The following is a 13,732-nucleotide window of genomic DNA, read 5'->3' on the forward strand; positions in this document are numbered from 1 at the left end:
CGGAGGCTGTTTTTGGGAGAAAGGTTCTACAGGCAGTGGTTCCTGCCTTGTCCCTCCCATCATCCGTGTACTTTAGCTTTGGTATTGGTATCCCACAAGTAATGGATGATCCGTGGACTGGATACACTTAACAAGAGAAAACATAATTTATGCTTACCTGATAAATTTATTTCTCTTGTAGTGTATCCAGTCCACGGCCCGCCCTGTCCTTTTAAGGCAGGTCTAAATTTTAATGAAACTACAGTCACCACTGCACCCTATGGTTTCTCCTTTCTCGTCTTGTTTCGGTCGAATGACTGGATATGGCAGTGAGGGGAGGAGCTATATAGCAGCTCTTCTGTGGGTGATCCTCTTGCAACTTCCTGTTGGGAAGGAGAATATCCCACAAGTAATGGATGATCCGTGGACTGGATACACTACAAGAGAAATAAATTTATCAGGTAAGCATAAATTATGTTTTTCCTTCGGTCGATTCACTGGGGTTTGTGGGGAGGGTAGTGATACTTTGCCTCCTCCTGCTGGCCATGAGTGATATTCCCAACAGTAATTAAGATGCTGCTGTGGACTCGCCATATCCAGAAAGAAAGAAATTTATCAGGTAAGCATAAATTTAGTTTCTTTCATGTAATTAGCAAGAGTCCATGAGCTAGTGACGTATGGGATATACATTCCTACCAGGAGGGGCAAAGTTTCCCAAACCTCAAAATGCCTATAAATACACCCCTCACCACACCCACAATTCAGTTTTACAAACTTTGCCTGAGATGGAGGTGGTGAAGTAAGTTTGTGCTAGATTCTACGTTGATATGCGCTCCGCAGCAAGTTGGAGCCCGGTTTTCCTCTCAGCGTGCAGTGAATGTCAGAGGGATGTGAGGAGAGTATTGCCTATTTGAATGCAGTGATCTCCTTCTACGGGGTCTATTTCATAGGTTCTCTGTTATCGGTCGTAGAGATTCATCTCTTACCTCCCTTATCAGATCGACGATATACTCTTATATATACCATTACCTCTGCTGATTCTCGTTTCAGTACTGGTTTGGCTTTCTACAAACATGTAGATGAGTGTCCTGGGGTAAGTAAATCTTATTTTCTGTGACACTCTAGGGCTATGGTTGGGCACTTTGTTTATAAAGTTCTAAATATATGTATTCAAACATTTATTTGCCTTGACTCAGAATGTTCAACTTTCCTTATTTTTCAGACAGTCAGTTTCATATTTGGGATAATGCATTTGATTTAATCATTTTTTTTATTTTTTTTTCTTACCTTCAAAAATTTGACTCTTTTTCCCTGTGGGCTGTTAGGCTCGCGGGGGCTGAAAATGCTTCATTTTATTGCGTCATTCTTGGCGCGGACTTTTTTGGCGCAAAAATTCTTTTCCGTTTCCGGCGTCATACGTGTCGCCGGAAGTTGCGTCATTTTTTGACGTTATTTTGCGCCAAAAATGTCGGCGTTCCGGATGTGGCGTCATTTTTGGCGCCAAAAGCATTTAGGCGCCAAATAATGTGGGCGTCTTATTTGGCGCTAAAAAATATGGGCGTCGCTTTTGTCTCCACATTATTTAAGTCTCATTTTTCATTGCTTCTGGTTGCTAGAAGCTTGTTCTTTGGCATTTTTTCCCATTCCTGAAACTGTCATTTAAGGAATTTGATCAATTTTGCTTTATATGTTGTTTTTTCTCTTACATATTGCAAGATGTCTCACGTTGCATCTGAGTCAGAAGATACTACAGGAAAATCGCTGTCTAGTGCTGGATCTACCAAAGCTAAGTGTATCTGCTGTAAACTTTTGGTAGCTATTCCTCCAGCTGTTGTTTGTATTGATTGTCATGACAAACTTGTTAATGCAGATAATATTTCCTTTAGTAAAGTACCATTGCCTGTTGCAGTTCCTTCAACATCTAAGGTGCAGAATGTTCCTGATAACATAAGAGATTTTGTTTCTGAATCCATAAAGAAGGCTATGTCTGTTATTTCTCCTTCTAGTAAACGTAAAAAATCTTTTAAAACTTCTCTCCCTACAGATGAATTTTTAAATGAACATCATCATTCTGATTCTGATGACTCTTCTGGTTCAGAGGATTCTGTCTCAGAGGTTGATGCTGATAAATCTTCATATTTATTTAAAATGGAATTTATTCGTTCTTTACTTAAAGAAGTTCTAATTGCTTTAGAAATAGAGGATTCTGGTCCTCTTGATACTAATTCTAAACGTTTGGATAAGGTATTTAAATCTCCTGTGGTTATTCCAGAAGTTTTTCCTGTTCCTAATGCTATTTCTGCAGTAATTTCCAAAGAATGGGATAAATTGGGTAATTCATTTACTCCTTCTAAACGTTTTAAGCAATTATATCCTGTGCCGTCTGACAGATTAGAATTTTGGGACAAAATCCCTAAAGTTGATGGGGCTATTTCTACCCTTGCTAAACGTACTACTATTCCTACGTCGGATGGTACTTCGTTTAAGGATCCTTTAGATAGGAAAATTGAATCCTTTCTAAGAAAAGCTTATCTGTGTTCAGGTAATCTTCTTAGACCTGCTATATCTTTGGCTGATGTTGCTGCAGCTTCAACTTTTTGGTTGGAAACTTTAGCGCAACAAGTAACACATCATGATTCTCATGATATTATTATTCTTCTTCAGCATCTCCAATTTGGAATAAATCCAAGCCAGCCAGAAAGGCAAAGCCTGTTTCTAAGTCCACATGAAGGTGCGGCCCTCATTCCAGCTCAGCTGGTAGGGGGCAGGTTACGTTTTTTCAAAGAAATTTGGATCAATTCTGTTCACAATCTTTGGATTCAGAACATTGTTTCAGAAGGGTACAGAATTGGTTTCAAGATGAGACCTCCTGCAAAGAGATTTTTTCTTTCCCGTGTCCCAGTAAATCCAGTAAAAGCTCAAGCATTTCTGAATTGTGTTTCAGATCTAGAGTTGACTGGAGTAATTATGCCAGTTCCAGTTCAGGAACAGGGGATGGGGTTTTATTCAAATCTCTTCATTGTACCAAAGAAGGAGAATTCCTTCAGACCAGTTCTGGATCTAAAAATATTGAATCGTTATGTAAGGATACCAACGTTCAAGATGGTAACTGTAAGGACTATCTTGCCTTTTGTTCAGCAAGGGAATTATATGTCCACAATAGATTTACAGGATGCATATCTGCATATTCCAATTCATCCAGATCATTATCAGTTCCTGAGATTCTCTTTTCTGGACAAGCATTACCAGTTTGTGGCTCTGCCGTTTGGCCTAGCTACAGCTCCAAGAATTTTTACAAAGGTTCTCGGTGCCCTTCTGTCTGTAATCAGAGAACAGGGTATTGTGGTATTTCCTTATTTGGACGATATCTTGGTACTTGCTCAGTCTTTACATTTAGCAGAATTTCATACGAATCGACTTGTGTTGTTTCTTCAAGATCATGGTTGGAGGATCAATTTACCCAAAAGTTCATTGATTCCTCAGACAAGGGTAACCTTTCTGGGTTTCCAGATAGATTCAGTGTCCATGACTCTGTCTTTAACAGACAAGAGACGTCTAAAACTGATTGCAGCTTGTCGAAACCTTCAGTCACAATCATTCCCTTCGGTAGCCTTATGCACGGAAATTCTAGGTCTTATGACTGCTGCATCGGACGCGATCCCCTTTGCTCGTTTTCACATGCGACCTCTTCAGCTTTGTATGCTGAATCAATGGTGCAAGGATTACACAAAGATATCTCAATTAATATCTTTAAAACCGATTGTTCGACACTCTCTAACGTGGTGGACAGATCACCATCGTTTAATTCAGGGGGCTTCTTTTGTGCTTCCGACCTGGACTGTAATTTCAACAGATGCAAGTCTCACAGGTTGGGGAGCTGTGTGGGGATCTCTGACGGCACAAGGAGTTTGGGAATCTCAGGAGGTGAGATTACCGATCAATATTTTGGAACTCCGTGCAATTTTCAGAGCTCTTCAGTTTTGGCCTCTTCTGAAGAGAGAATCGTTCATTTGTTTTCAGACAGACAATGTCACAACTGTGGCATACATCAATCATCAAGGAGGAACTCACAGTCCTCTGGCTATGAAACAAGTATCTCGAATTTTGGTTTGGGCGGAATCCAGCTCCTGTCTAATCTCTGCGGTTCATATCCCAGGCGTAGACAATTGGGAAGCGGATTATCTCAGTCGCCAAACGTTGCATCCGGGCGAATGGTCTCTTCACCCAGAGGTATTTCTTCAGATTTTTCAAATGTGGGAACTTCCAGAAATAGATTTGATGGCGTCCCATCTAAACAAGAAACTTCCCAGGTATCTGTCCAGATCCCGGGATCCTCAGGCGGAAGCAGTGGATGCATTATCACTTCCTTGGAAGTATCATCCTGCCTATATCTTTCCGCCTCTAGTTCTTCTTCCAAGAGTAATCTCCAAGATTCTGAAGGAATGCTCGTTTGTTCTGCTGGTAGCTCCGGCATGGCCTCACAGGTTTTGGTATGCGGATCTTGTCCGGATGGCCTCTTGCCAACCGTGGACTCTTCCGTTAAGACCAGACCTTCAGTCACAAGGTCTTTTTTTCCATCAGGATCTGAAATCCTTAAATTTAAAGGTATGGAGATTGAACGCTTGATTCTTCGTCAAAGAGGTTTCTCTGACTCTGTGATTAATACTATGTTACAGGCTCATAAATCTGTATCTAGAGAGATATATTATAGAGTCTGGAAGACTTATATTTCTTGGTGTATTTCTCATCATTTTTCTTGGCATTCTTTTAGAATACCGAGAATTTTACAGTTTCTTCAGGATGGTTTAGATAAAGGTTTGTCCGCAAGTTCCTTGAAAGGACAAATCTCTGCTCTTTCTGTTCTTTTTCACAGAAAGATTGCTATTCTTCCTGATATTCATTGTTTTGTACAAGCCTTGGTTCGTATAAAACCTGTCATTAAGTCAATTTCTCCTCCTTGGAGTTTGAATTTGGTTCTGGGGGCTCTTCAAGCTCCTCCGTTTGAAGCTATGCATTCATTGGACATTAAATTACTTTCTTGGAAAGTTTTGTTCCTTTTGGCCATCTCTTCTGCCAGAAGAGTTTCTGAATTATCTGCTCTTTCTTGTGAGTCTCCTTTTCTGATTTTTCATCAGGATAAGGCGGTGTTGCGAACTTCTTTTGAATTTTTACCTAAAGTTGTGAATTCCAACAACATTAGTAGAGAAATTGTGGTTCCTTCATTATGTCCTAATCCTAAGAATTCTAAGGAGAAATCGTTGCATTCTTTGGATGTTGTTAGAGCTTTGAAATATTATGTTGAAGCTACTAAATCTTTCCGAAAGACTTCTAGTCTATTTGTTATCTTTTCCGGTTCTAGAAAAGGCCAGAAAGCTTCTGCCATTTCTTTGGCATCTTGGTTGAAATCTTTAATTCATCTTGCCTATGTTGAGTCGGGTAAAACTCCGCCTCAGAGAATTACAGCTCATTCTACTAGGTCAGTTTCTACTTCCTGGGCGTTTAGGAATGAAGCTTCGGTTGATCAGATTTGCAAAGCAGCAACTTGGTCCTCTTTGCATACTTTTACTAAATTCTACCATTTTGATGTATTTTCTTCTTCTGAAGCAGTTTTTGGTAGAAAAGTACTTCAGGCAGCGGTTTCAGTTTGAATCTTCTGCTTCTGTTTTTCGTTAAACTTTATTTTGGGTGTGGATTATTTTCAGCAGGAATTGGCTGTCTTTATTTTATCCCTCCCTCTCTAGTGACTCTTGTGTGGAAAGATCCACATCTTGGGTAATCATTATCCCATACGTCACTAGCTCATGGACTCTTGCTAATTACATGAAAGAAAACCTAATTTATGTAAGAACTTACCTGATAAATTCATTTCTTTCATATTAGCAAGAGTCCATGAGGCCCGCCCTTTTTTTGTGGTGGTTATGATTTTGTATAAAGCACAATTATTCCAATTCCTTATTTTATATGCTTTCGCACTTTTTTATCACCCCACTTCTTGGCTATTCGTTAAACTGAATTGTGGGTGTGGTGAGGGGTGTATTTATAGGCATTTTGAGGTTTGGGAAACTTTGCCCCTCCTGGTAGGAATGTATATCCCATACGTCACTAGCTCATGGACTCTTGCTAATATGAAAGAAATTAATTTATCAGGTAAGTTCTTACATAAATTATGTTTTTTTAGCTTGCTAATTTATCTCCGGTCATTTCTATTTTCATTTCTGTTTGAGTTCACACTAAAATGATTCCTGCCACAGATGCTGTAAGCTGCTCTATAGTGCACTACTTCTGCTTATGAAACTGAATATTTGGTTTGTTAGCTTTACAGAATAAGAGATTTAAAACACACACTGCACTATAAACAAACACTAGGTTCTCACACACACCCTTGTCATAAGTTTTATTTCAGTAGCATTATACAAATCACAAATTTATTGTGGTCAAATTTATTGAGAGATAGAAAGGTCAAAAATGAAAACGTGCATTTCAACTTGAAACCAAAAGCACTTTAGCAATATACTTAGCAAAAATGCTTCTAGTAGAAGTTATTGTTTTTTGCGGCATACGCTCGTATCCTTCGAGGGCTTGTGCACCAGTATTCAAACACCACACCTTCTCAGCGGGTCGGCAGTGGCTTGTATGACACAAATTACATCTTCAGAAGCAAGACACACCAGCTCTCTAAACAGGCATGGTGTTTGTATTACTGGTGCACGGGCCCTCAGAGCTATGTGCATATGCTGCTAAAAACTGTAATGCGTTTTATTAGAAGCATTTTTGTTAATGGAAGTTTATTGCAAAAATGATTCTATTTAACTTTGAAATGCACCCATGCACATTCCTATTTTTTACCTTTCTATACTTTTAACCCTTTTGCTTTAAAGCCTTTTTTACACCTCAGTGCTGCGCCAATTTTAAGCTTTTTTTTTTTTTTGCTGCCTACATTTAAACCCTATTAGATGTCAAACTTCAGTAAGTGACCCACACAAATTTATATAGTTTTTTTTATCAGCAGGCCCAGCAGCATTATTATATATATTTCATGGCATGTGTGATAGCAAAAACTGTAAAAAATAAATTAAAAAAAAAAAATTATATTTTTGCGTAGATTTTAGTAAATAATATTAAAAATGGCCAGGTGACCACTGCTGTTGCTATCTCCTGACTAAATTATCATCAAGGGTAGCCTCATGTGAAATAGTGGCCCATACTGGCTTTTGGCGGTAATATAGCACCATTATGCAGAACAGAAATAAAAGCACTTTTTCCTTCCTAAGATAGGGAGAGTCCACGGCTTCACTCCAACTGTTGGAAAATACAACACCTGGGCACCAGGAGGAGGCAAAAACACCCCAGCCAAAGGCTTAAATATCCCTCCCACTTCCTCATTACTCCAGTCGTTCTTTGCCTTTCGTCATGTTAGGAGGGGGCAGAGAAGTGTCAGAAGATTTGGAGAGTCCTGACAAAGGGTACCTGCCCTTCGAGATAGGACTGGAGTTTTAAGTAGTCATGTCAACCTCTCAGTGAGAGTATTGATGAAAGTTAGTCTGAAGATGCATGGAAAGTTTTTATGTGAAACCATCCAGACTACTGCTAACAGCTCCTAAGCAATCAGTATTGACGAGTTTCACTGCCTGCTTTCTTTCACTCAAGTCCATGTCATTGATAGGATCCAGGGTTAATATCCTCTGAAGGGGGTTTATTGAACAGTTGGGGTTAATTAATCAGTGTATTATTTACATGCTGCTTTGTGTGATTTTTTTCCCTGGGCTGATAGACTGTCTTTGGCTGGAACAAACAGGTTTCACTTTTAAGTTTCACTTTCATTTTTGAAAGTGCTGCACAGCTCTTATTATTTGCTGTACTTGTAATAACAGGGGAAGTACTGTCTTGCACTCCATGTGACCGGGTGTAGTCTATGTTCATTTCCTCCATTCCGGCTGAGACTTGAACCTGAGGAGAGCGTTTCCTCTGTTAATTGCCTGGGTCTAGGAGGTAGTGAGTGCCCCAGCCATTGGCAGTATAAAGGTGCAGTTTTCTGTAATAAAAAAACGTTTTTATTTGTGTCCTTCTGTGGGTATAACCTGAGCTATGGAGGACTCTGACATGTTAGAAGGTACTCCTTCTGTACTAAAGCATACCTGTTTATATTGTGAGGAGGCTGTTGTTTTCTCGCCCACTCAATTATGTTCCACAAGCCTTAACACTGTTATAAATTCTAAGAAGGGTGAGAAGCCTGCTAAGGCTCTTAGACCCTCTGAGCCGTCTACCTCTCAGGACTTGGCGTCCCGTGAGATTACTACCCTTGCTACATTATCCACTCCACATGCAGTTCCCCATAGCACATCTAATAGCACATCTAATCCTCCATCCGGAGGGGGCCTTCTTCCTGCTGTGCAGTTACAAACGCCGGTATCTACGGACCTCATTGCATTACCTTTCTCTAACAAACGCAAGAGAAAGGTTAAACATAGTTCTCCTGACCCGGAGTCATTTAAATATTTATCGTATTTAGGTATTATGTCCCAGCTATCCGATGATAAGTTAACCTCTGTAGCTTCAGAGGGTGAACTTTCTGGGTCGGAGTCCTTAGCGCCTAAGCCTCCTGCTGTGGAGGAATTGTCCTTTAGATTTAAAATTGAGCACTTGCGTTTTTTATTAAAGGAAGTTCTGTCTACGTTAGAGGTTCCAGAGGCCGCGCAGCCTGAAGAACCGATGATACCTAAGATAGACAGAGTTTACAAAGACAAGAAAGTTCCTTTGACTTTTCCTGTGATGATTAAGATTGCGAACATTATTAAGAAAGAATGGGAAAGAATTGGTTCTTCCTTTTCCTCCTCGTCTACTTTTAAAAAGTTGGTCCCGGATTCTCAACTGGATTTGTGGGGCTCCATTCCTAAGGTGGATGGTGCGATCTCTACACTTGCTAAACGCACTACTATACCTCTTGAGGATAGTTCTTCTTTCAGAGAGCCGATGGATAAGAAAATGGCAGCCTTTCTAAGAAAGATGTTTCAGCAAAGGGATTTTTGTTTCAACCAGCGGATGCAGTTTCCGCAGTTGCCGGAGCAGCTACCTACTGGTGCAACTCTTTGAGGTGGAGTCTTCCCCTCGAGGATTTTCAAGACAGAATTCAAGCTCTGAGAATTGCTATTTCTTTTATCTGTGATGCAAACATGCAAATTATTTGCCTAAATGAAAAGGCCTCTGGCTTTGTGGTCCTAGCCCACCGGGCTCTCTGGTTGAAGTCTTGGTCTGCGGATATGACTTCTAGATTCCTTTCTCTTCCCTTCAAGGGAAAGATTGTATTTGGTCCAGGCCTGGACTCTATTATTTCTACTTTTAACGGAGGCAAGGGTGCCTTCCTACCGCAAGAAAAGAACAACAAGTCTAAGGGATGACAATCTTCTAATTTTTGTTCCTTTCTTTCTTACAAATCCCAATGACCATAATCCTCCTCCAAGCCCGAGCAACCCAAGAGTACTTGGAAACCGGCTCAGTCCTGGAATAAATCCAAGCAGAATAAAAGAAGCCTGCCAAAAACAAATTGGCATGAAGGGGCGCCCCCCGATGCGGGATCGGATCATGTAGGGGGCAGACTGTCTCTTTTTTTCAGACCCCTGGTTCAAGGACGTACAGGATCCGTGGGTCCTGGAGGTGGTATCTCAGGGATTCAAGATAGGCTTCAAATTGAATCCGCCAAGGGGCAGATTCCTTCTCTCAAATCTGTCTACCAGACCAGAAAAGATGGATGCCTTTCTAGGATGTGTTCGGGATCTATCCTCCTTATGAGTTGTTGTCCCGGTGCCTATCGAAGAAAAAGGTTTGGAATTTTATTCAAACCTTTTCGTGGTCCCAAAGAAGGAGAGAACTTTCCGCCCAATTCTTGACCTAAAGTGCTTAAACAAATTTCTCAATGTCCCTTCCATTAAGATGGAGACGATGAGGTCCATCCTTCCTTTAATTCAGAAAGGACAGTTTATGACCACTAAAGATCTGAAGGACGCTTACCTTTATGAGCCGGACCATTTTTTGTTTAGACCCTGGATAGCACTTGCTTATTAGTAGCTAATCAAGCGCTATCCAGGGTGCTGAACCAAAAATGGGCCAGCTCCTAAGCTTTAAACTCCTGCTTTTCAAATAAAGATAGCCAGAGAACAAAGAAATTGATAATAGGGGTAAATTAGAAAGGCATTAAAAGGGTAGCTCTATAAAGCTAAAGGTATTATTAATTATCAATTTACAATGGAAAATTCACATAAAATGAATCTATTACACACATTACATTTTTGCACAAATCCCTCCCAAAAAAACACAGAATAAACATTTAATAGACTTAAACAAGAATATCAAAAGAATTCCAAGAAATTCCCAAATCTGCTGGAATCAATAGTGTAGACAAAAAAACACATTTTGCCCTGGAATTAGATTTTTCTTTCTCTGAGAGCCAACAGATTTCACAGCAATGTTCACTTTATAGAATGGACAAACAAGTTTTTATTGCTCAAGCTTACTGAATTCTGTATTGCATTCCCTGTGCTATTAGGGAAAGCATGGAGTACACACAGCAAACAATGGAAGAAGCTTTAAAGAAGGTTAATGAGATGGACGCTAGCTTTGGAGGAACAGAAATTCTCGAACCATTACAGAAAATCTACAAGACAGCTGGGAGACCAGAGCACCCGCGCCAGGTGGGAGATGCTGTTTAATATATAAAACATGGTACAGCCCACACACATAGGGCTAGAAGCAGTAATGGTTCAGTAGCTTACCAGTTCTTCATTTTTCTGCTAGACCAAATTTTTTATTTTGCGCTCGGGTATTACAAGTTGAAAGTAAAATGTGGAAGTTAGAAAATTGCAACTGCGTTAACGTATTCCATCATAGACTTTAATGGAGCATGAAAGTCAATGGAGCGTGAAAATATTTTACATTCCAATGTTCTTCACATAGAAGATGATCTATTTATTCCTAAATACATATTTCTAAATATATCTGATGTTTGGTAAAATATATATCTATACATATAATATTAAATAGGTATAGATTTATACATGTTTATATAGAATATATATTTATAAATACTTAGAACATATCCCTTTATGTGAAAATTATTGTGATGTAAAATATTTACAGTATTTAAACACTTTTTGGCTAGATTACGAGTTTTGTGGTATGAGGGGTGCGTTGCTAACGTGCACTTTATTCTCACCGCTCACTTCCCTACAGCGCTAGTATTACAGGTTTTTATAAACCCGGCGTTAAAAGACAAGAAGTGAGCATAGAGCAAAATTGTGCTCCATACCGCACTCCAATACCAGCGCTGCTTAAGTCAGCGGTGAGCTGGCTGTACGTGCTCAAGCACGATTTCCCCATAGACATCAATGGGGAGAGCCGGCTGAGAAAAAGTCTAACACCTGCAAAAAAGCAGCGTTTAGCTCAGTAATGCAGCCCCATTGATTCCTATGGGGAAACACATTTTATGTTTACACCTAACACCCTAACATGAAACCCAAGTCTAAACACCCCTAATATCCCTCCCCAATGTCGCTGCAACCTACATACATTTATTAACCCCTAATCTGCCGCCTCCAACATCTCCGCCACTATTCTAAATGTATTAACCCCTAAACCTAAGTCTAACCCTAACACCCCCTAACTTAAATATATTTTAAATAAATCTAAATAAAATTACTATCATTACCTAAATAATTCCTATTTAAAACTAAATACTTACCTGTAAAATAAACCCTTAGCTAGCTACAATATAACTAATAGTTACATTGTAGCTAGCTTAGGGTTTATTTTTATTTTACAGGCTAGCTTAGGGTTTACTTTACAAGTAAGTATTTATTTTTAAATAGGAATTATTTAGTTATTAATAGTAAATATAATTTAAATAAATCTAAATAAAACTTAAGTTAGGGAGGGTTAGGGTTAGACTTAGGTTTAGGGGTTAATAAATATAGTATAGTGGCGGCGATGTTAGGGACAGCAGATTAGGGGTTAATATTTAACTAATGTTTGCGAGGCGGGAGTGCGGCGGTTTAGGGGTTAATATGTTTATTCTAGTGGCAGCGATGTCCGGAGCGGCAGATTAGGGGTTAATAATTTTATTTTAGTGATTGCAATGCAGGAGGGCCTCGGTTTAGATGTTAATAGGTAGTTTATGGGTGTTAGTGTACTTTTTAGCACTTTAGTTATGAGTTTTATGCTACAGCTTTGTAGTGTAAAACTCATAACTACTGACTTTAGAATGCGGTACGAATCTTGACGGGATAGGGTGTACCGCTCAATTTTTGGCCTCCCAGGACAAGCTCGTAATACCGGCGCTATGGAAGTCCCATAGAAAGACTATACGCAATTTGCGTAAGATGATTTGCAGTAAGGCCAAAAAAGTGTGCGGTGCCCCTAAATCTGCAAGACTCGTAATACCAGCGGTAGTAAAAAAGCAGCGTTATGAGGCTTAACGCTGCTTTTTTACTAATAACGCAAGACTCGTATTCTAGCCGATAATTAAATATGAAAAATCATATTTATTCTATATTTATGTTTTCAGCTACTTGACTGCGAAGGGCTTCAATGCACACATATATATATATATCCCAAAACCAAAATATGATACAGCCCCCACACAAATATGCTTCATTCCACACACAAAGTATGGTACAGCCGATAGTTTTATTATTATTATTAGGACTAGAACAATGTCATTCTGTAACCCGCTACTTTATATCCTTTATAAATAAATGTTTCTTTTTACAGGCAGTGAGAGGTCACAAAAATCCATCCATTACCTATGGGAAATACTTCACCAGGCCACCGGGGGAAGCCATAGACACCCTTTACAAAGCATTAAATATCCCTCCCACTTCCCCTACCCTCCCTCCTCAATGGATTATTTCCAGCAAGATAGGGCAGGGGAGTTGTACAAAGCCATTTGATTCTCTTAGTAGAGTTGTGGTGCATGTTGGCTTCTGGCAGTCGCTGGGAAGTTCCTATGCCTCTTACATGTTATGCTGCTATCCCTTTAAGGCAAATGTTAGTTAAACTGATTTGTGTTCTAGGACTCCTGCAGATGTCAAAAGAAGCTGGGTAAGTCCTGATTTTACTTTATATCACCCTTATGGCTTGTTGCTTAACGATTTGGTGCAAAACTGGCTACTGTTTCAATAGGGGTATATCCCTGTAATCCCCCCCCCACATTTTTAGGCTAGTTACCATAGTTAGATTGGGGCATAGTATTCTCACATATATTAGAGGTGATTTCCGGATCGCCATTATGACTCAAGTTGTGGTTCAGCGTCCAGCAAGCAGCCTTGCATGCCTGAAGTATGGGTAAAATCTACACTTTTTATTCAGTTTTACCTTGACCTATACCTGTCAGTGACCGTGTTTAAAAATAAGAGCGTTGTTTGATAGCTGGTGTGCGGCGACCCAGGGGTAAATATTTTGCTGCTGCAGAACAGTCTTTTTGTTTAGCGTGCGCTTTGCTTTTCCCCAGTGTCGGAGGCCTTAGTAGATCGCATCTTTGTGCACTCTGGGGGTGAGCTACACTTGATCTATGGTATTGTGCAGCCAGTTAGCTTTCAAGAATTGCACCGCTGTAATTTCGAGGGCATTAATCAGACTTCTGTACCCTTTAGTCCAAGTGGATATCTTATACTCCAGTGGGGTAAGTTTGTTAGTCTTCTGGTTTAGAAGCTAATATCTGCTTAATCATTAGGGGAATACCGTTGCTCAGGTTAGGTCTATGAAC

The 13,732-nt window shown here is 39.8% G+C and overlaps 1 protein-coding gene across 1 annotated transcript in view; it reads left to right on the forward strand.

Annotated features, from left to right (window-relative positions):
• LOC128648384 (von Willebrand factor A domain-containing protein 5A) overlaps nucleotides 1–13,732 on the forward strand; it is a 314,477-nt gene that overhangs the window by 151,725 nt on the left and 149,020 nt on the right. Inside the window, exons 11-12 of the mRNA XM_053700991.1 lie at nucleotides 2,857–2,874; nucleotides 10,520–10,664. Coding sequence (XP_053556966.1) covers nucleotides 2,857–2,874; nucleotides 10,520–10,664 — 163 coding nt within the window. The remainder of the gene's footprint in view (nucleotides 1–2,856; nucleotides 2,875–10,519; nucleotides 10,665–13,732) is intronic.

This window comes from Bombina bombina, chromosome 2, assembly GCF_027579735.1.
Source record: "Bombina bombina isolate aBomBom1 chromosome 2, aBomBom1.pri, whole genome shotgun sequence".
Classification (NCBI taxonomy): domain Eukaryota; kingdom Metazoa; phylum Chordata; class Amphibia; order Anura; family Bombinatoridae; genus Bombina; species Bombina bombina.